The following is a 24,015-nucleotide window of genomic DNA, read 5'->3' on the forward strand; positions in this document are numbered from 1 at the left end:
CATTGTAATAGTCAAAGACTAGAGCACTGTCTGTTGGTTCTTGAAAAATAATGTTTTTTCTTGTACAACATAAAAATACTAAAATTGCAACTATTGTTATGGAAACATATATAGCTAGGTACAGATTTGCAAGCTATTTATTTCTAGCTGAACGTACACAAGTAGTGTTAATGTTTGTTTTAACTCAGAGGTTGCTCTTTTCAGTTCAGCAACTATTCTCCTCTTAAAAGGTTTAAGCATCATCACCTTAAATATCTGAACAACAAGTTTTTCAGCAATTACAGAACAAATTTAACATTTCCCTCTGTGCCTGTAGAGCTGAAAAATTGTTTCAAATGTAGCTATTATGCTGTGCAATATCCAGATGACTGCACAGGAAACATACGTGCTCATTTTTTACTGACCAGTGCTCAGAATTATGACTCAAACATATTTGACTTAAACTTATAACTTCAATTATAAGAGAACATTTTTAAATTGACATCATCAAGCATTATGGTTAATTATCTAATTCATAAGGACTCAATAATTTAGAAGAATACAGGTTTCTAAAGCAATAGTTATAAAAAGTATATTGCTGTTGCTTTCATTTTTGGAACACCATACCCAAAATATTTTCCAACCAGGTGCTCTAAATGAAAGGCTATTAAAAAAAAAAAAAGAAAATACTTCTTTCCCACAAAATTCATTTGTTAGTTTCTTCTCTGGTCTAAAGCAAACTATTGTAATAAAAAAAATTCACAGTAAAATGAGGAAAATTACCCTTACCATAAACATACATACCAAGTGAGTCTCCTCCCACTAACTATATATAAGCTATCCAGACAAGTGGAAAACATTAAATTTCCCTTTCGTTCTGCTCATCAGGTCAGTGAAGCAATAGCACCAAACTGATTATAATAATATATTTTTAAAAATGAAAAAAATTTAAAAAAAAACAAAAAACAAAAAACAAAAAAAACCACAAAACAAAAAAATCAAAACAAAACAACCCACGAATATTTGGTCTGGATTTCTCTTTCATTTTCCTGACATAACATCAACCTAAGATCTCCCTTTGCTGGCAACGCTTTAATAGTTCTAAACCTGCCAAACACTAAGCCAACTCCTATGCCAGATACAGATCTACCAAGAATAAATAAAAGTCTTCAGTATTCTGAGCTTTCATAGTATATTTGAAGGAAAACCTGTTTCTTTAGGATTTTGTGTCAAAATCTTTCTTCTAAATTGCTTAACTCCAGTTTTTGCCATGCGTATCTAAAACAAAAATTACTCCCAAATAGAGGAGGAAATTACCATATTTCATGTGACGCAAATGCACACTCCCTTTGCTCCACGCTGCAGAAGACAGTACTTAAAACCACCAGCTCAAGAATAAATAAAAATCCAATCAAATTCAGAGCTGCACAGTACTAAAGTGAATTTCAGTGGTGTTCAAAATACCATTAGCAACCAAGCCCTGCTCTTCTGAAGCAATGACATACAAGTTATCTCTTCAGCCTTCCAGGTGCAGTTTACTAAGCCTGCCAATTCTGAAGGTCAATTTATTCACCAGAATTTCTTTGTCTTTATATTGTACTTTAGTCCAGAAAAGAAAGAAAGGCTCCTGTATTTTTAGGTGCTGGAGTATTCAATCTCATTATTAAAACTACTTCACATACCATGAGCCAAGTTATTTGGAAGAGCCTCTCCAACCCTATATTTTTTCTGCTTTTAAAAATCTGTGCAGCTTATAAAATCCAGGAATTGTGGAGATCAGGGCTGCAGGTCTGCTGGAAGAAGGCTGCCTGACACTACTTGTTACATCCAATTTGCCAGCATGCTGATCCTCACATACAAGCAAAGTCAATGCATATTTACACTTACATTTATCTAAAGTCAGACCCTGCAGTTTCTGCCTAAAAAAAAAACCAACTCTTGATTTTTTTAGATAAGAGAAGCACTGCCCTAAGCATTAAGGTCTCTGAAGTTTATAGCTTAACTAAAAAAAACAAACAAAAAAAACCCCCAACAAGACCAATTTTGTTATAGCTGTTTTGGTCAAGGGAGATAAGGAAGTCAAAGCTGGAAGGAGGAGCACTATAATTTAATTAGATCAGCAGTGTGGATCTCTGCCAGCTGTATTTCAGGCATGAAGAAATCTTCACACAGAGCAGACATGGAGTAGAACTGCTCAGTGTTGAACCATTATGCTAACCCAGCCAGGCAGTCTGAGAGAAAAGGGGGGTGTGACAGCCATGAGTGGAGATATGGAAGAGCAAAGGAAAGAAGAAATAATGTCACTTTCCCCTCACAGACAGAGATAGTGGGATGGGTGGCTGTCACCTGTAGCATCATGCAGAGTCAGCTGGGACAGGAAAACTAAAATGTGTCAGAAACCCATTTATGTGTCTGTGATCTGACAGAAAGACCGGGAGGAAAGAAACAGGATCACCCCGTGCATGAAGCTGAGAAGGGAGTATTTGATAAATCAAAGCATAATGCCTTCTACAAGCAAACTATAAAGGACCAATGATATTTTTAAAAATCAGAATAATAAAATTTTATGTGTATCTGATATGGATACACAGAGCAGAGCATTTGAACTGCACAGCTCTAAAAGCTATCAAAATTATTGTGAAATCTTTTAGACTGCTCCAGAAGCAAGATAACAGTATCATCTTCAAAGTTTATGACAAGTAGTTGCAGGAGCAGCAATGCCCAGTAAGAATTTCAAAAGCCTGATCTTTTAAAAACATGCTTAGGTTGTATTTCTTAAACTGAGAAAATAAGAATATTTTTCGTATATTCCCAATTACTTCTACAACATTAGACTGCCTATATAGAATTTAGAATCAACGACTAACATAAAAGATGGTTTCAGTTTTGGAAGGAACAGAAGAAATGAGACAGCCTTGTAAATGTGTTTTTATATGATATCTTAAAATATTGAACAGTCTGGAAAGAACACATTTTGGTTTAGAAATACACTTTCTCAGAGAGCTGTACTTACAGATTTTTCCAGCAAAGACTGAAGAAAATTACAGTAATAAGAGGATACCACATAAAACCACTGAACTCTCTCATCTTGGGTTCCCATCTGTTTTACTGAGAATGTTAATACTAAGAAGAGATAAAACCAATAAACTACAGGAAATGTGCTTATTTAAACAAACAAACAAGCAAAATATTGTAAGACACCTTCCCTTTTATATTAATAAAAAGGTTGAATGTTTAAAAGATTAACTGAATCAGAAATCCAAGCAGTCACATTCTGATACATTGCTTAGGTCACTGTGAAAACCAAAAAAATCCATATGGAAAATATATTTTAAAAATAAAATAAAGTTGCTATTTAATTTAAAGCACAGTTTAAAGTTGAACTTTGCTCTTCCTACCAAGAGACTGCTCTGGCACTGCTTAAAGCCATCTCTGCACAAGCAAACTGTCTACTGCAGGATCCCAAATCATTTCAGCACCAGCATTCTTCAAAGACTGATGAAAGACGAGGGAAGTTTTACCTGGCTTTCAAGCAAAACCAGGATTGATCCAATCCAGTACTTTCCATACCCGTGCCACAATCTTAGAATGCAAAGCAGGGAAAAGAAAACAAATTATGAAAAATAACAAGATTGATACAGAAAGTAGTAAGCTGTAACAGGGAATTACCTCCCTCTTAAGGCTATCACGAGTATAACCACCAACAGGAAAGGATAAAGCTGTCCAACAATTCCTGAGCATTTTCTTGACTGGGATAAAGACAGCATCAAAACAACAAGCAAACATAAGTAAAGAGACACATTTCCCATGAAAGTTACTCTCTTTTCAATGAGATACCACACTCTGAAAGCTGGAATCATGACTGGCAGATGCCAGTGCTGACATAAGTGGCAGTGGCACCATCAGTGAACTGTGGAGAATTGAAGTGTGAGAATGACAAAGAAGACAGAGCCCTCCTCAGCACTGTCAAGAAGCTTGTCTGACATTGATCTAATTGCTACCAAAAATCCTGAAAGCCACAACCAGAACAGAGAGGCCAACAGTGCTTAAAATTAAAATCACAAGTAGGACCAGGAACACAATCTGATTTTGACAGTCATCTCTATATCAAAGAGTGAAGTGTTTTGAACTTCACTTCAACTAAAACCACTGCATGTTTGATTTTGCCAAACTGAAGCCCCATTTCCCTCAGTGTCGAAGACTCCTTCCAGTCCAAAACTTCTAGCCTGCTTGTTACCACTACTGAATCAATGAAGAAACAGAATTTCAGTTAACAGCCCTGTATTAACAGCAGCTTACAAGAAATAAGTAACTAAACTTTATTATAACCCCATGTTCTTTATTGTATTTAACAGTTCAATACAGCAAGAAAATAAAATTTGAATCATTCACCCTAAATACGGTGCACTAAACTTGAAGGTTACCTCACCTTTCATCCTATCTTGAGGACTAAGTACTACATCCCCTGGGAAGATGGTGAATGGCATGAGTCTTCACCATGGAATACTCTGTTCAGACTGGCAGTAGACACAGAGTGCCCCAACTTGATGAGTGCTAAGGTTAAATCCATGCAGGTACACATAGGAAAGCAAACAGGAGTATCTTATAACTAAGACAAGAATGAAATTTAGCTTACACTTTTCCAACAGTTTGAACTGAAATTAGAAATACCAACAGAGCAATTGAAATTCCACCTTTGAGGAAAGGTCAAAGGTATTTATTTGTCAAAAATATTTTCTCCAGGTCTAAATAAAAATAAAAATAATTTTAAAAAATAACACCACTCAAAACCTACCTGTACTCCAAAGCTGACAATCACAAAGGAGTTTCTATTCCCACTTCTTCTTCTTGTTTTTTTAAAACCAATCCTGGCATCTCTGCAAGTGGCATCTTAGGCACTTACGTCTACAGCTGAACTAAACCAAGGCTGCTTATCAGGAATTCTATTAAGATGAATTTAAACCAGACATATAGGTAGGTCCACAGATTGTCTGGGAATTTCTCATGTGTTTATTTAAAGATTGCCATAAAGAAGAATTTGGCTAAAATAAATCCCATAGCATCAACAAAATCCATTGGTTAAACTAGTGTGAAAAAATGTTTAATTTTCATCAAAATATAAATTCAATGAAATCTTATTACTCTTTAATTACAGAATGAGAAACAAAACTAAAATGTGTCAATAAAAATTATGATGTGTAACTTAATGGAAGAATTTTCTAATGCTTATAAAATTAGTTTTCTCTTCTTGGAATATTACTGTAATACTGTAATACAAATAGGTATTTAATGAGGAAAAAGAGGTTGTACAGAGCAGTACTGTGGTTTTCCCTGATATTTCAGGTAACACTAGTAAAAAAACATGTCTATCTAAAAGCCCAACTACTTCTCCTTACAAATTAAATTAAAAAGAAAAAAAAAAAGATAATCTTCTCTAGGTTTCCAAAAGTTCAGGATATTCTAATTAAAAGATTACTCAGATACAGACTAAGCCTAATCTCAGAAACATGCACCTAACAATGTCAGTTAGCCTACACTTAAAACACAGGGTCAGTAAGGTACACTGTTTTTTGTGACATGATTTTTAAAGAAAAACACATCTGTGGCATATACAGCTTTTGTCAAGGCAGTCAGTGTACCTTTCTCTTCGGGAGCTGCTACTAATGATACTGGCAGAATGTTTTTAATCTTGGGATTCACAGACAGAGTTATCCTGACATAATAAATCTATCCAGCAGAGATCACCCCTCGATCCTTCAATTTCTGATTAGTGTTCTGTTGAGAAAATACTCAACATGTCACAACCTAGGGTTTGAGAAGTATCTGTCTACTTTTTTAGTATCTGCCGTATGTCAGAGGTGAAGGGTACAGTCAATTTTTTTATTTTATTTTAAAGGCACAGATAGTGAAGCATTTCTATAGGAGAAGAGCTATAAAAGGAACTGTTACTTCAGCATTAGGAGGTAGTGAGGTTAGTTCTGCCATTAGCTCAACACCAGTACCTTTGTGTAAGAACATCTAACATCCTGAGAGGATCTTAATCCCTATTAAATAACGACAGGTTGCTTTATTACAAGGTTTACTCCTTCTGAGTGAATTACATTTTTGGCACTTTTTTTTTTTTTCCTCAGCAGATGTGCCAATTAAGAGACTTGTATGCTAAGAAGTAGTATAACCTTTGCATGCCAACTTTCAGTCTTTACGGATTGGCTCATTCATATGCAAAAGGCAAGTGCAGCAGCCAAGGCATTTTATACCCCAACAGCAATCAAAGTTTTCTGGCTATCTTTGCCAGCTGACTCTTAACTACATCCTCCTGAGCCAAATACACTTTGAGGAAAACAACTTTATAGGCCAGGCATGTACATGAGTATGAATAAGAAAAGGTCTCTGAGCCTCAGCCGACAGGTCAACCTCTTGCTTCCCAATAAGATTGCTTCCACTTCAGCAAAAACAGGAGAAAAAAGACAAATGTAGACAGAAGAGGCAGATTAGCCCAGCCATCTGATTCATGCAATATCATTGCAACACCTGTGTAGAAGGTCATAATGGCTTTCTCTACCTAGAATAGCAGATAGAAGGCAGATAGTATTTTTTAAAACAAGAAGGGCACTTTTGATGTCAGTGTAGTGTCTTACTAATTATTTTGGAGAAACTAGCCTTCTCTCCTATAAAGAAATTCCTGTATTCTCTTATCATCCCCGTGAAGTCAAATATTCTTAAAAAGAGCTTAAACACTACAGTGCCCTTTTATCTCTTTTTTTAGAGAAAGCAAAAAGCCACAAGCAGAGATTCATGAAGGCCAGCCCCTCCTGGCTAGGAAGCAGCCTAAGCCAGCATGCAAGAAGATAAAAAGCCACAGAACACAAGCCCCATATTCACAACAAGGCCAGCCCAAGCCAAAGGGAGACATTTCCTCACAGTGCAGGAAATAAACTTGAAAACAAAAGAAAGGTCAGAAGCTTGTCCTTGTTCATTTCAAAAGGAAACAGAAGGATGTGTCAGGAACACTGTCTTTGCTCAAAACCCTGAAGATTTGGACCTATAAAGCCCACATAAATAGGACTTAGCAGACCAGATTCAAAAGATGAAGGGTGGGAAAGGAAGGCAGAGGTTAATACTGTGGGAAAATGGGGCTTTCCCAGGAACATCCCAACAGGCACCACAAGGAAGCTAAGCAGGGAAGGAATGCCAGTCACAGGAAGATTTTCATGGTTCCAAGCACCATTTGTAAATCCAGCCCAAAATGTCCCAGCAACGTCTTTAAAGAAAGGCAGCTGTGAGATGTCCCTAGAAATGTGGAGCTGAGATTTTCAACAAAAATACAATGCCCACCTGACCCTAGTTTATGGACCTTGGGTCATAGAAAGATGGATGTGAACAAAAGGCTGAGGAAAGGTAAATTAAGCATTGTAAAGAACAGTATTCATCTGCTGTAATGTGTTGAGTGCATCCAATATATATCCTTTCCAGAGGGAGACCTGCAGAGGGATATCCCTACCCTACATTGGGAAGACAATGTGATGCTGAATCAGAACTAGAAATATTTTAATTACATTTCTGAAAGGAACTTGGTTCCCTTTTCTTTCTTGGATCATTTACTTACAGCTTAAGTTTACACGAAAAAATCACCCTAATCCTTCAAATTTCTCTTTGCAGGAAGACCAGTAGTGTCAGGCAGCAAGCAGCAGGCAGTTCTCAAGACTCACTGTAGGGGCAAATTCATCTCACGAGCCAGAATTTATCACTTGGTTATGTAGCTGATGTTCTGCACACAGACCTCTGCAAAAAAGACACGCTTAACTTCAGGCATCTCAGTTTTCCCATTAGGTCTGCCATGCTGTTCTGCTGCCCAGATCAGGAGTTTCACCTCAACAGCAACCTTTGCACAATGATACTCTTACAAAATTAACACATTTAACTTTTTATCTCCAGAGCCAGCATCTTTTCTGAATAATAAAAATACAGACAGATCCAGTAATGCTTCAATCACATTAACGAGGAAATCTTTATTTTTATGCAGCTTTTTATATCCATCCAACTACCAAAAAATAAATTACTCCAGGTAAAACTCACAATTGCACTGATTCATTTAAGCCTTTTCTAAGAAGCATTACATTTAAAATTAAGCTAATTCCTAGCTATCCAGAAACAGCAGGTAGAGTTGCAAAGTTAATATGCAAAAGAAAACTTTAGAACCACAAATGACTTGCCAAATCTGCTTTGCAATTTTATTTCAAGCCACGTTTTTGCAGTGTCTTACAGGCCAGTTGCCAAACTGAATTAATCTGCTATATATGCTCCAATCCACAATGTTTGATCAACATTTTAATGCTGAAAGCTTATGAATTTGTCTGAGTTCAAAACAATACACATCCACAAGCAGAAGCAGTTAACTGAAAAAATTTGAGGATGGAGAATGTTTCAAAGAAACTTAGGCAACCATTTTTAATTTTTTTTGTCTGTCCCTCAAACATTGAGAGACACATCTCCATTTTCTAATCTCCCAGATACAGGAATTCAGACAAACGAACTGTTAAGGAATGTTATGAGACCTTTTACATGAAAACACAGTCAAGCAGAGGCAGCACGAATAAGTAGCTGATACAAAGAGCACCATCTACTGACAGGCAGAATTTTGACAGATCCAGTCAGTTTTGCAAAGAACTGCATGGGGCTTCCATATAATCTAGCTTTTAGGGAATTCAGCTTTTGTTTGGAAATGTGTAGTGCTTTTCACATTTTCTTTCTCACCTTGCCCATCTCTTCTATGCCACCCAAGCTGCTCTCCTGCCAGTGGCTCACAAGACAGCCCACTCGCTCCAAGATGCAGCAGCACAGTTCTAGCAGTCGCCCCCCCAAATATCTTCCCATTTTTCTCCCATTTCACTTTGCCATTGAAGCTTCCTAAATGGAGCTCCTCCCCCATCCTGCTTTGTACATAGCTGCTATGCCACCATTTTACAACTATAACTTTTTATTACCAGCTGTTTATGAGGATATGTTTCCAAAGCCTCCTTATTCAACAAGGATTTTCCACTAAAGTCAAACACTTTTAAATTGTCCCTAGATGAGACACAATCACCTTATGATTACTGCAAACTTCAAGGTTTACTTCATGAAATGAAATATCTTCCCATGGAAGAGGTTTATATCTTTCTCTTGGAAGGGATTACAAAGAAGTGGAGGTTTCTTCCTTACTTATTTTCTACTGCTGGTTTATTTCTTTGAACACACTACTATGACCTTTTATTATTTTACTAAACAAAGTTATCAGCAGATAAGAAAAGGTTGCTTCCTGACAGAGAAGAAAATATTATCAATATCCTCAAATGGTTCTAATGCTATTTTCTTGGCTAGTATAATCAGAAGTAACCTTTAGGAATGCTATTTAACGTGTTGATCACTTCTAAACTCAGGCAAAATACACAGTAGAAATGCCCTGAACCATCCTGGCACACTGTCTGAAAGCACTTGCTAGCTCTGTCACAGTTACTGGGCAAGATCTGTGCTGCAACACAGTAAGAGCTAGATTATTTTTAGGTATGCTTGGAGATAATAAAAATAGTAAATTAGAATCACTTTTCTATCAAATTGATCAAAATTCAGTAGCCCTAAAGGCCTTCACTAGCAAACACCGGAATCAGTTGTGAGAAATAATACTGAAAGTAGAAAAGAAATATTCATGTATTGGTTTTGCTTCATGTTTCTTCACTGATTAAAGTCTCAATAACACATCTAAAACTTATCACTTGTATTTTTATATAGCAAGCAGATTTCTAAGGCCAATGAAATTAAATTTAATGGTTTTGTACAATAATTCATGTCAATCAGTTTAGAACAGGACTGGAATATAAACAACAATATGAGCTTTGCTAAGGGAGAGTGTGTAGTCAACCTGTTAATACATGTGGCAGATCCATACCCATTAATAAAACTATGAGAGGAACTTTCAATTAGGTAGGAAAGTTTCAAGCTCTACTGTGTTTAATAGCCCTACTTCCTTGGGTAGGAACAGTACTTTTATTCTTCTGGTGCAACTGTATGCAGCAGCAATATTTTTCTGGTTTTACCTCTTCCTCAATTCTAAGATTTGTAAATTCAGTGGGATATTCAGATTCATCCTAAAAATTATTCTTCCTTAGCACTGTATTTCATCCTCTGCAGACAAATTCTCTTTTGTTACACATACTTGGCTACTTTGCCTGTTCTCCATAACCAACTACTATTCTTGCAGCATATACATTTCTTGGCTTTTTCTTTTATCTTCTGAGCTCAGTTATATACCTGGCTATGAAATGGGTAATTTCACTGTCCCCTATTCTATTGATCATATAATTATAGCACTGGATGCAGAAGGCTGCTATATTTATGCAGACAAAAAAGGCTTGTAACCTAGTGTTCTGCTGTAAGATCACCCAGTTCTCATCTGTAACACATTAGGACAAACTGAAGCATTTGGTAAAGCTGCCGAAGTGGTATAAAATTAAAACACATTTGGTTATTAACATTACTACTCTTTTAGAATAATTGTATTGCCTGTTCCTCCTCTGAATGCGATTCAGTCTAGCTTTATTTCCACTGAACTTTCACAGACTTTTCTCTCGGCAGCAAAGCAATACTGTCCCTAACTACTGCCAGCATGGGAAAGTGATTAAAATAAGCCAAATTAACACAGAAATGCTGCCAAAGAGGACAGTTCTTACTGGCTGATCTTGACCAACAAGTACAGAGTACTGTATGATTAGTAAGATAATTGTGGTCAATGGTAAACTGTTCTTACTGAAGTAAAAGAACTGAAGAGTCAACTCAGTAAAATGAGAAAAAGCAGAGGTTGGGAACTGAAACAGTCTGCAGGAATTTCACCACTAAATGTAAGTACATTACCAGCCCATCCTACACCCTTCTCCAGCCTGGCAGAAGCCTTGGCAAAATCCTAAGGAATTGAATAAAATTTTATCAACAATGGCCCAGTTTTATTTGCCACTGCTGTGTCATATATAGAGGAGCTAATTTAATTCTCAAGTTCAGTCTCATCTGTTCTGCTTATTTTATGATTTTTAGAATAACTTGCAATTTTCTTTAATTATTTCAGAGCATAATAATCGGATGCACTTTTTCCCCCACAGGCCTGTTCAGATAACCTGACTACATTCTACCATATTTTTGGAATCAAAAGCTAGGATAACTTCCTTTCTAATTATTCTTCTTTTTGACTTTTATCAGCATTTTTGTGTTCTTTGGAGCCTGGAAACTGGGACAGGGGAAAAAAAGTCAACAGGAAAAAAAAAAACAAAGAAAACACTAAGAAAAGTAGTATATTGTTTTCCTCCCAGCAAAAGCAACACAGGGCAAGAGGTAGTAATGGACACATAAAAGTCACTGAATTTCATTTGAATTAGAGTGTTTAATCAACATTCTCAGTTCTTACCTGATCTAAACATTTCATTTTGCATATTTATCTTTTTCTTTCTTTCAAAAACACTGTTAAAAATTAATCCTTCCAATACTAAATTATTTCATCAGAGCATACGGGAACATGAAACAACAGTTATGGAAAACAAAATCTGGTAATTACTCAGGCAAAATAAGTTTTCCAGAATAATCTGCTACCAGTTACTATGGACAATTAACTGCAGTTTGCAAGCCATAAAGAAGCCTTCCCTACAGAAAAAGAAAATGGTAGTGACAGCTTAATAAGCATGAACTTTAACAAGCATTTCAAATTCTTCTACAGTCAACAATAAAGGTTTCAGAAAAGCTTAGTCCATGGAATAACACTCAGTTTTTCTCATCAACTGCACAAATCACATCTAATGCTGAAATGTTGGCAATTAGGCTATTTGTTCTTAAAGACAAACCTGAAATAAACCTCAAATTCTGAGCCACCAAAAGAGAAGCAAGTTTGCAAGAGTCTTTATTCTGAGGGAGGACGTGATTTTGATAGTCTTCATATCCAGAAAGTTTTTCTATTTAATTAGCAAGGATATTGATTATTTCAAAATGCATCTTCAAAAAGACACACAAGCTTTATTTAGATAGCAGAGTGCATTACTGGCATAGGTATGCTGAAGTTCAGTCACATCTACCTTTTCATAACGAAAACACATTCACAAAATCTTTCGCAATCTAAAGTGTATTGCTAAGAATGAAAGCAATCAGCCTTGAATAAAAGATGAATTAATAGCAGTTCTAAAACCATTAGATACAGACTCTATTGTCATGCTTTTGTTTAAAGGAAAGGAAAAAAAGGAGAGGGTGTCTAGGTCAGCAAAGTCATCAGTAGTTGATGGATGCATTTAGACATTAGAGAAAAAAGGAAAATAGGCAGAACATAATACCCACTTACAAGATTCTCTATGTTAAGGATAGAAAAAAGGCCTCAAAATACACAGTAACTCTACCTTGTTCAGAGCTGAAGGTTTTCTATTTTTAGGTATGCATGTCGAGGGCACATTTAACCCTAGAAGTCCAGTGTGATGCACCATGACAATATTAATTTCTAGAGGTTGGTACAATTAGAAATACTCATTTTACCAAGTACATCTTCTGAGAACAGCCCCTACCAGTATCAGCTACAACCCTCAGAGTGAGGAACTAGGAGGTAAGGGAGATAGAACTGATGCTCCAGACCATATTAATGACTGGTAGCAGTTGTGTGGTTATCTGCTGATAGGAAGGGAATGCAGTATTTACAGAGTAAGAAATGGCCAAGTTAATGGCTTCCTATAACCCAAAATTATAAAAAAACCCTCTCCCCAACAGCCCAAGCCACACACTCTAGCTGCTTCTTCTGCTGCAGCTCTTCAGGTATCAAGGGGAAGGGTCCCACCTGTGAGCTGCTCCAGGCCATAAAGTGGGCACAGCTGCCCACAGCTTCTCTCACTGCACACTGGCAGTCATATTAGGGGCAAGCCCCAAGCAGATTTTGCTGGTTATTCAATCTGAATCAGGCATTGGTGAGTTTTAGTAGCACTGCACCACAGGGACCAGTATCATCAGCATCTCCCATTTCAGGCAACAGTTTGCAAAGCAAGACTGAATACTACATAACTCTTAACTGGTCATAAGTGAAGAGGAAAGATACAAGGTCTACGGGTAATAAGATTGGTTTGGCAGCTGAAGACTAAACTGGTGGGCAGAAGACCATGATGTGTCAGTCTGTGGGGTCTCACAGGACTGGTAGAGGAGAATATGAAAACACCACAAGTTTGCATGAACAGGAGACACTTCAGAAGCTAAAATAAGTAAATAGCCTAAAACCAGTAATATCTTTTCTCTTCTTAAACTGTGGATTTGTTGATGGGATTGGATCCACGTTTCCTAGTCTCTTAAAGCAAAATTACTCAGGATGTTTGATGCCACTACCACCAACTGTCCTTCTCTGGAGACATTCCAAACCTGTGTGGACATGTTCCTACATGACCTCCTGTAACTGACCCTGTTCTGCCAGGGGTGTGGGATCAATGATCTTTTAAGGTCCCTTCCAATCCCTGTGATAATGTGAACAGCATTTTTCTTTACCAAGAGGTGAAGATCTCAGCTGCACATTAACACTGACACCTCTCAAATTCAAAAGGCATCCTGTTGCACTGCTTCCTCCCTACCTTCCCTTCCTCCTCCCTCTGCTTTTTCATTCCTAACTTACAACACTTCTTTTAATTTTAAAAAAGAATACTTGGATATAATTTTTAGTTTTGAACTAATCTTGCAATCACCCAGAGTGGTTAATGACAATAGGAAAGCACCCCATCAACATAACTGGAAGCACTGGAGTACTAGAAGTAGGACAGAGGCACTTAAAGCCATCCCCAGGCTAAATCACTGTATCAAAGTTTCACTTAATAACATCACAGACCCCATGCTACTAGCAAATCACTTACTCAACAAAAATTAATGTGGGAAAGGGAAGAATTGCCTCTTATTGAACATTGCATTCTCTTAACTGTCTGCTTGCCCCACTGATAATACACAGCATCATATAAAATGTCTGCTTTAACATTTGGGAGATGTTTTCCTGCTCCCTACAGTGGCACATCAGCTATACAGTAATCTGCAGCTGAGTGTGGAAGAGAGATAAAACAGAAACACTGAAGTCCACATTCAGAAATAGCTGAAAAGAGCTACTATTTGCAAAGTGTGAAATGAAAGCATACTGAAATGCCTCCTCGATTTTAGGTCATTATTGTTGGCATTTTTGCAGTGCCTAGAGGCCCCAAGTTAGACAAGATACTCCTCAGAGCTAAACAGCATGCACATTCTAGCCCTCATCCACTAAATATTTCCAGTCAAAACCTGAGGCATGACACAGTTGAAGCACCAGTGGAGGCCTTCACCACTGCCCACATGGAAAACAGTGGGAGAATCTGTCCCACGGAGAGGAAGGGGAACAGGCAGCAAATGTGCTGCTGCATTTGTAATTCTCGGTGGCCTGATCAAGCCAATGCTTTCCAGTTTTCAGGGTCACGCTGCAAAGCTTTTGGACAACCAACTTTACATACATACACACATGCAGGTAACAAAATTTTAGTAGGAAATTTATTCCAAATCTCAGTTTTCTACTGAAATAACAGTGCTAATTATCATCATTCTTCTACAGTTGGAAAAACTGAGCCACAGAGCAAGAACTTCCCTTCCAGTGAGAAGTGACTTCTGAAGCCCAAGACCAATTAAAATGAAACACACACTCCAGTAATTTCCTTTTAATCCACAAGTCAGACTCTTTTTCATATTAAATAGTATTTGCTTGCCAGAAGATCATCTGGAACATAGCCATATACATGGGAATAGCCTGTCCTAATAATTTTAAGTATAATTTTTGAGGTAAATGCAGATTCTGAAATACAGGCTCCTGGCATAAGGTTTCACCTCCATTGATAACCATTTCAACACTAAATGCAGAGGCTGGTTAGCTAGTAAGGCACAGGACAGAACTGAGTTTGAGATCTGACTACTTAACCTCAAGTGCCAGTGCAGTCTATAAAAACATAGACAGATCCAGCTGAGAGGTGCTCACTTCAGACCGAGTCTGATCCCTCTCTACACTCCTCAGAGCATCACTGAATAGATCTACACCAAAGATAACTGGACTTTCGACACCCAGTTTACACACAGACAATTTAAGTTGCCCTCATCAGCAAGTTCAATTCCACCTACAGTAACTAAGGGAAAGACAGACTCCACCCTGCCCCAGGCCACCCTTTTCCATACACTCCTAATGAAATCCCTTCCCTCTTTAGCCCTACTTCACTCTGAGGGAAAGCCTGACAGGTTGATAACACAAGAAACACCCTTCAGACGTTATCAAAGCTATTACAGTCCCATACCCCTTATGCAATTGTGACACATTTCACTTCTAGTGCTCAGCAATTATGTTATTTTTTCAAAATGGAATAGAAGAAATAAGTCCCTCTTGTAGAAAGGTGAACTACAGCAATTGCTAATCAGTTTTGTCAGAAGTGTCCAGTGAACACACATGGCACATTAATGAAATTATTGTTATAACTCAGATGAGACACACTATTTGCAGAACCTGCAGTGTCAGGAGTGGAGCATTAAACTGCTTTCCCATTTTAAGTGTTAAATTGGTTCTATAATACATCTTGTAATCCCTCTAATCACAACGCTATTATTTTCTTTACTGGGCAATTCTATACTTTCCCTTTCCCATCAAGGCAGCTGCATTATTAAAATACGGTTTTATTTTTGAAGCAATCTCTATGACGCTCTTAAAGTAGCTTCAAAGTGAAAGCAAAGGGTTTGGATGGCTTTATGGAAGCAGTTTCACAACAAGGCAAGCAGTAGAACTGGCACTATAAGTACATGATGCATCCACATGCTGTATGGAATTGCTTTTTCCTCTAAAAGCTGCTCAATCTTTTTATCTATGGTTCTTTTTCCCCCGACAAGAGGAAGTCTTTTTAAATAATGTGTCTGTGTCTACATGTGTCTATAGTACTGGATATCCTACTTATTTGAAGAGTTCTGCCACAGCTTCTTGATGCTTATGTTTGCTAATATGTACTGTAATTGCTGCTCCTTTTCACACTAGTGTAGTGGGAAAGAACACAAATTTCACATTGATAGCTTTCACAGAACAGGAGCCATATCAGACTACATTTCCCTCCTTATGCTCCATCAGCTGCCTCTTTGTAGCCATCTGCTCCCTCCTGCCCTATGCCAGGACTGCCTTTGCTGGCTGCAGCAGAAGCCACAGCTCTGCATTTGTGCAGCCCCTGGCACACCCCAGGGTCACCATTTCCCACAGGACAACCCCTTCCCATCCTTCACGTGTGTGCACTGTGTGAATGGTTTCACATGCATGCACCAGTGAAAAGGTTTTCATTGTTGATTTTTTGGTGAAAGTCCAACTGCAAAAAGCCTGACAAACAGCAATTTCTCTTCCAATCATCACCTGTTGGCCTGAAGTCAAAGACAATGCATGCTCTTACAGATGAATTTGATAAAGGATCTCTTTAAATACTTTGTAAGGTCAGTCAATAGTAGTCTTTGAGAGTAAACTTCATCTGTTCCACTTACACCCATCTAAAGAGCTAAGCATTAGTCTGAGCTAATTGTTTTGACTTCCTAGGAAAAGAGAAGCAATAGGAAAATAATCCCACCTTGTGATGGGGGATGAAGGAGAAGGAAATGAATCATGGTCCTTTGCAGATGCCCTTCTTTTCCCCTCACTCTCCTGGGCAAAGCACAACAAACTAACTCAGGCAAGATCTCCCACTTAAATGTGGCTGCTGTCAGGGCAGATGATATTTCAGAATCCCCAAGCACACAGGATGAGCAGAAGAAGCTGGATCTTTTATGCTGACTGTAGAAACCTTGCTGCAAAAATGTGGGCCTTCATATTACACTATTTATAACAATAATGGATGACGTAGGAAAGGGGCAAAATTCACTACAAGAATATACTTGGATTCTGAATCAGGCATTTGTCCTCCTATGAATAGCTGTCTTGCAGGACAGCAACAGAGAGAGATGTTTCTTGTTTTCCAGGCTTATAACAATTCTAAACCAAGCAGATATATTTTGCAGTACAAGTAGGGTTATTCTAGTACTTCAGTTACAGGGAAACCCCCCAAAGTGATAAAAAAGCCCCATCAGCCTCAGCTGTTTGAAATGTACAGTCACCCAGCACTCCTGTGTCACTGCTCGGGAGAGGTTTGTTCACTGCATAGTCCTGAAACTTCAGAGTTCATAACCATGAAGGACAGGCTTAGGAAGGAACAGATAAATACACATCAAACATTTGACCCCCCAGTTTAGACACCTTGAAGCAAGACAACATGCATTACTTATAATTATGCAACATATGAAAGCAAAAGTCTATTAAAAATGAAGATAGAAGTGATCACTCTATTGTGTATTACTAATAATTGCAGAATGAGACATTAGAAAGGCAGATTGCCCTGATGTGTAGTTATTTCATTGGACATTAAAATGTTTTAAAATCCACCTCAAACATACTGTACACTCAGATTCTATACCTATTTTATACCTGTTTTTTCCTAGTCATAACAATGATCCAATGCAATAAGTGGTGATTTGTCACTACTGTAGTCAAAGAATGGAGAAAGAAAATATAAATAAATAAATCACACTCACAGAATCACAGCATGTTTTAGGTTGGAAGAGACCTCCAGGATCATCCAGTCTAGCCTTTGACCAACACCATAAATTAACTACTAAACTATGTCCCTAAGGACCAGGTCCAAAAGCCTTTTAAATGCCTCCAGGGATGGTGACTCCACCACTGTCCTGGTCAGGCCATTCCAATGCCTGACAACCCTCTCAGTGAAAAAATATTTCCTAACATCCAGCCTAAACCTCCCCTGGCACAGCTTCCATCCATTTCCTCTGGTCCTTTCACAGTTTACTAAGGAGAAGAGGCTTTTTCCCTCCTCACTCCAACCTCCCTTGAGGTAGAAGAGAGCAATAAGGTCTCCTCTCAGCCTCCTCTTCTCCAGACCAAACACCCCCAGCTCCCTCACCCACTCCTCTCAGGACTTGTGCTCCAGGCCCTTCATGAGCTTTGTTGCCCTTCTCTGGACACTCTCCAGCACTTCTCTGTTCCTCCTATAGTGAGGTGCCCAGAACTGAATACAGGACTCAAGATGTGGCCTCACCAGAGCTGAGTACAGAGGGACAATCACCTCCCTATTCCTGCTGGCCACAGTGTTCCTAATACAAGCCAGGATGCCATTGGCCTGCTTGTGCAGCCTGCTGACTCATATTAAGTCAACTATCAACCAATACCTCCAGGTCGCTTTCCAACTTGCAGCTCCCTAACCACACTTCGCCAAGTCTGTAGCTTACCATGGAGTTGTTATGACCCAGGTGCAAGATCTGGCATTTGGCCTTGTTAAACCTCATACAATTAACCTTGGCCCATTGGTCCAACCTGTCTAAGTCCCACTGTAAGGCTTCCCTACCCTCCAGCAGATCGACACATCCACCTAGTTTGGTGTCATCTGCAGATTTACTGAGGGTACACTCAATCCCCTCATCCAAATCATTAATGCATCTATTGGTTTTCATCATGGCGATCTGATGTGGACACTGGTAATCTGTGCACTACTTCCCTACAATAATCAACTAAGAAAAGCTAACTTTCTGTCAGTAAAGTAACATTCTGCTATGCAGGCTCTGCACCTCCACTGGGATACATGTAGTGGTCAGCAATTCAAAGACCCTCCCACACTATTTTAAAGCAAATCCTGGAGGAGTGGAACAGCCCAGCTGGGGCTATTCTGAACCTCATTTTGACAGGCAAAACATTTTTTAACTTCAGCCAGTCCAATCTGGGTTCTTCTCTACATATCCCATACCCACCACAAGTTTCACAGGAGGGGGACAGTTGGAAGACAAAGCAAAATGGTAAAACCTCGTTGTTTCAGTTCAGTGATCATTGGTGTTTCTCAAGCAGTCGCACAAAAAAAGAAAAAAAAAATTAAAAAAAGAGGTGGGAAGAGGGGATAAAGTAGTCCTGATATAAAGCTGATTGATGTGTATGTTCTATCCTACTCACTGCCAGAATCACTGCTTCACAAAGACTGTCTCTCTCATCCAACCCATTTTATAAGCTTGACCAAAAAGGATAAACACTGAAGCAAAACCCACCGATTTAAAAAGTGGAGAATTCTTACAGAAAATCACGTTTTATATTCTCTAATGAGAGAATAGTTAAAGGACTTTTTTTTATTTTTATTTTTATAACTGACAAAACACGTTTTTAAGAATAATTCAATGAGACTGTTATTACCCAGACAGCTAAGTCTTCTGTGCTTGGACATTTCATCCAACACTTGACACACACCAAAAATTTTCCTGAGCAGAGAACTCTCCAGGAAGCCAAAGGAGCTGCTTCCATCTTAACCAGTCCTGAACTGGATTCAATAATCCAAGATAAATTCTCATCCTCTTGTTACTGAATTCAGTCAGTCCCTCACAGTGTTGTTCAATGTAATTTTTTTTAAGAAAACGGGAAGTAACCAAAAGAACTGAGCTAAACTGCAACAAAAACTATAGTCTACCAGTGTGTATATAGATAGAATATGGCTCAACAGAAGGCAAGAAAAAAAAAGCTTCTCAGTTCTAACAGTTTCTCTTCATTGTCTTAGTAACATTTTAAACTGTTAATTTGTCTCTGAGTAAGATAAGAAAACTGCCATTGCAAATGCTAGATAAAAAGTTTAACTGTAGTAGCTATCATGAAAAAGCTTTTATTATTTGCTATTGGTGCTACCACAGAAAGTGTAGACAAAGGGCACCACCAGATATGCACACTTTACTTAGGAATCAAAATTTCCTGAATAAATAATCCTCTTCTAATAAGTGGCAAAGCCAATTTGGGTCTCATGCTTACAGTGGTTGTATGAGTGCAATTTTTAGGAAGCCTTGATAAAACTTAAAACTTCTGTAAGTGATTAATCTTGTCATAAAAGTTGCCTTCTGTTGAAGCCTATACACAGGGAAGTGCCAGACTCCAGAAGCACAGTAAAACTTCTAAAAATTTTTTAACAGGATTCTAGAGTTCTGTTCTAGTCGCGTTTATCTAGAGACAACTATGATATTAAACCCAAACAAACCTGACATAAGAGCCAGAAGTACCATTTTGGTGAAAAATAAGAATTCCAGAAAGTACACACAACAGAGATTAGATGTAGAGGGTGTTAAAAAAAAATACATATTTTTAAAATGCATATCAGAAAACATTCTTGCTTTCTCTAATGAATTTTCTTGCTCTGTAAAAAAGTCCACCAAGCTGTCAGTATTTTTTTAATATATCAGTGAGTGACCATGAAAGTATGTTGGTGTACATAAATACTCTTTAAAATACATATATAATATATAAAAGTTAAGTATTTTTAGACTTTCTATACTTTCCTTAGCTTGCATTATATCCTGTACATTATCTAGGTCTCACTGGATTGTGCCTACAAGTACAAATATGAATAAACTGGGCCTTTTTGTAGACTTGCTCACATTTATAATAAGGTGATTCCTTAGGGAACCAGATGAGGAAGACTAAGATTCCTGTTCCATTTTCCATTAAATTCTATAAAAATTAGATTCCATACTCATCAGGAGCCTCAAATGAGTGATCCTTCACTTGCTACACTTTCTCCTGTCTGCATCCTAAATATATAAACAAACACTTGTGCTCCTCTATTTACTTTGCAGTATCTGCATATGAAGGAACTTCAGATCTCTCTATAAGTTGTAGTACTGTGGATAGGAGGTATGTGTTAATACTATTTGAATATATGCAACCAAAAAAGAAACCTTTTTCAAAAGCAACAGAGCAATGAGGAAACAAATGGGTCTGTGCACATTTTATTTACAATACTTTCCTTTGATTCCCACTCATCTTTCCACTGTATAAATATGATTGCATGGATAATGTTTCATGACAGCTTAATTCAGCTCTTAAAGCCACAACCCCAAGTCTATATTCACATCTGAGGATAAAGCAATACGATTTTTAAATTTAAGGAAGAGCAGGCCAGACAGTCCTCCTCAGTCTATGTGCCATATGAATCCAGAGAGAAAATGTCACTAAGTTAACACAAGACATAAAAAACAGTTACTAAAAAGGCAGGAATACATTCAGAAAAACTGTCCACTTTGTTAGCTTGATACTGTTATGCCAATCTTATTCGATCAAGCATTCCATCAAGCAAGCAAGTTTTCGTTTGTTCAGTGCTTGGTTTATTTCTAAACTTAAAACTTAATGCTTCAAACTTAAAAACAAAGATATTGCAATCAGACCTAGGAAACCAATAGTTAATTTCACTACTTTAAGAGCAATACACCTCTCCTCTTCCCCACCTATCTCCAGCAGGGACAGCCTTATAAATTATATTCTATTCATCAGACCAACAAGCACATTTCATAGAGTGGAAACAAGCTCCATTACATTAAATCACCAAGGTATTTCATCCTGGTTTTCAACTACAATGAGCCTTTTGCAAGCAAAGACAAGCTTGATCTGCCTGTGTTCTGTGTCAACTGCATGAGCCCATTTTCAGCTGGAAGGTCAATTGTGTCATTTGGCTTCTTCATGCCCAAGCTTGTAAGATCTCTGAGCTTAGCATTCACCTTTAGCTTTAAATGCAGAACAGATTTTCATCTGGTGATGTTGAAATGCATCATTAGATGAGCTTTGACTCAAAGCCCATCCAAAATCTGGTGGTCTTGTTACCAAACAGATGATTCATAGCAATAAACACAAACCTATTCTTCAAGGGCTCAAGTGAAATCAGCACCTTACAGGATAACTGGCCACAAAACATTTATCAGTGCCAGCCTATGCCGGATCTAGTTCAATGACTTAAGATAGGATGAAATGAGTGTCAATTGTAGTAATTTAAAGCTAAACATTTTGGATAAAAATAAGAATTAAGAGTTCACATGAAGTCCTTATTGCCAAGGCAACTGTTCAACAAATTTAATGCTATTTTATTCTAAAATTGAAAGGCATCACAATTGTGTGTTTATTGTTTGTTAGATTTATTGTAGGGACGACAGGGGATGACAGTAGGAAATGCTCTTACTTCCTCAGTCATGGAATTAATTGTTACTGCCACTTGGGGGCCTCTAAAAAAAAAGAAAAAACAACAAAAAACCCGACCTCATTTTATGTGCTCTATTAGCTCCCAAAAATCTCAGATTCAATAAAAATTCAGTTTTCAACTCTGCAGAAATCACCTCCAAAACCCTGGTTTTAGATCTTTAAAGATCAAAAAAACTGATAAGGATTTTAAAGAATCTTAATTTATTTTTTGAAACATTATCTTATTTTTCATTCTAGCTTAAAACATGTTAGATATAAAAAAATATTATTCTAAAACCAAAGTGTCTGGAGCAAACACATTTATCTGCATTTGGTAGTCATGTCTGCTACACACAAGAAACAGCAGGTTATAAATGAGAGCAGACACTTCATTTGTCTTTAGAAATTCATGACTGAAGTATGCTCGTATCTAGAAGAACTGATCTCAAATTTTGCATAAAATTAGTTAAAAAGCTATTAAAGTCAGATTGCTATATAAAAATTCATGTATTCATATATGTGTAGCACCCTTCTTTTCCTGTACCTGCCTCAGGAAAAAAATAAACAAGCAAACAAAAAACAGTCAAGGAAAACATCGACTCCCATTCTGGTTGTTACCCAAGTCATTTGGGAAAGAAATCTCCACAGTGCTTGAAAAAGCATAATTGCATTATTTCAATTATTTTCAACCAGGAAAAAAAAAAAAAAAAAAAAAAAAAAAAAAAAAAAGTAAAAGTAAAAGTAGAATATTGCAATGTACAAGATACGTACGGTCTAAAACTCCATGGCACTACCTTGCTTCTGTAACACCACTTCCTCAGACTGCTACTTTTGCACATTTGCATGTCTTTAAGAGGATGATAAATGCTTCCTAAGCAGTAGCCAGGACTTCAAGAAGCCTGGATTCTTGAAGACTCCCCAAAACAGTAACGCAGTCCTACCTACCTTAGATATTTCTGGTTCCACTTGTTGTCTCTTGGGTGTCTCTTTTGCCTCAGGCCCTTTTGGAGTACTGGTGTTCTTAACAGAGGATGACTCAACTCCTTCACCTTCAAGTTGCAGATTAATACCTTCTGCAGGGACAGGGTGATCAATACCATTTGGATTCAGATTGCAATGGATAGCTGAAAAAAAAATCAAGAAAGAGAAAACACTGCTTAGGAAGGAAGAATCCAGTGGGGTATAAACATGTATCACAAAGTATGCAGTGCCATGTGGTAATCACAGCTTGTCAGATCATGGCAAAAGAACTCCTGTACCCTGACATCCATTCAGGGCAAGATATTTGGGACAGAAAATGAGAGGCAACACAGCGGTGTACAAGGCTATTTAGTGCAGGCTATTGTGCTCAACTGTGTTCTGCTGGATTCACTACAGTGTCCAGGACTCAGCTTTTACTAGGGTAGGAAAGTATATATCCCATATGTTTATCATAAAGCCATACTCTTTTTTTTTTTCCTAGGCAAGCAAGTTAAAGTTTTCTCTTACATTTTCAACTACTACAATATTCTAGGTCTTAAACAATGAGGGATAAGTAAGCTGTGCACAGGAAGTTAGTCTCTGCACAGAGTGATGACTTCCCCAGCTGATTATCTCTCCTTCAGCACTTTGCACCACTGCAAATTACCACCTACAACATCCTAACAAGCAAGTGGGAGGTACTCTCTAGGAGCATATAATGAGGTGTGGACTAACAAGGCAGAATGAGGAAAACAGCCAGAGGAAAAACTAAAACAAATGCAAACCATACCACAGAAATGCATATTTAGAACTACAGTAGCAGTTCATTTTTTTCTGTCTGAAATTTCACAGTTCCAACACTCACATAGAGAGCGACCTTAACAAACTTCTTGGCACGTGTAAAAATGTTAAGATGTGTGGATCCTAAGGCAATTTCCCCTTCATGCAAGTATCTGATTTGTGCATTCATGCTCCTGGATAGCTGCACTACTTCTAGCACTACTCCT

General features: G+C 37.8%; 1 protein-coding gene across 3 annotated transcripts in view; it reads right to left on the reverse strand.

The window, feature by feature from the left end:
* Positions 1-24,015, reverse strand: part of SAMD12 (sterile alpha motif domain containing 12) — a 174,324-nt gene that overhangs the window by 128,517 nt on the left and 21,792 nt on the right. For all 3 annotated transcript variants that reach the window (XM_030445062.1, XM_030445061.1, XM_030445060.1), the window contains exon 2: positions 22,994-23,172. In XM_030445062.1, the coding sequence (XP_030300922.1) occupies positions 22,994-23,172 (179 nt within the window). The remainder of the gene's footprint in view (positions 1-22,993; positions 23,173-24,015) is intronic.

The sequence above is a fragment of the Calypte anna genome, chromosome 2, assembly GCF_003957555.1.
Source record: "Calypte anna isolate BGI_N300 chromosome 2, bCalAnn1_v1.p, whole genome shotgun sequence".
Lineage (NCBI taxonomy): Eukaryota > Metazoa > Chordata > Aves > Apodiformes > Trochilidae > Calypte > Calypte anna.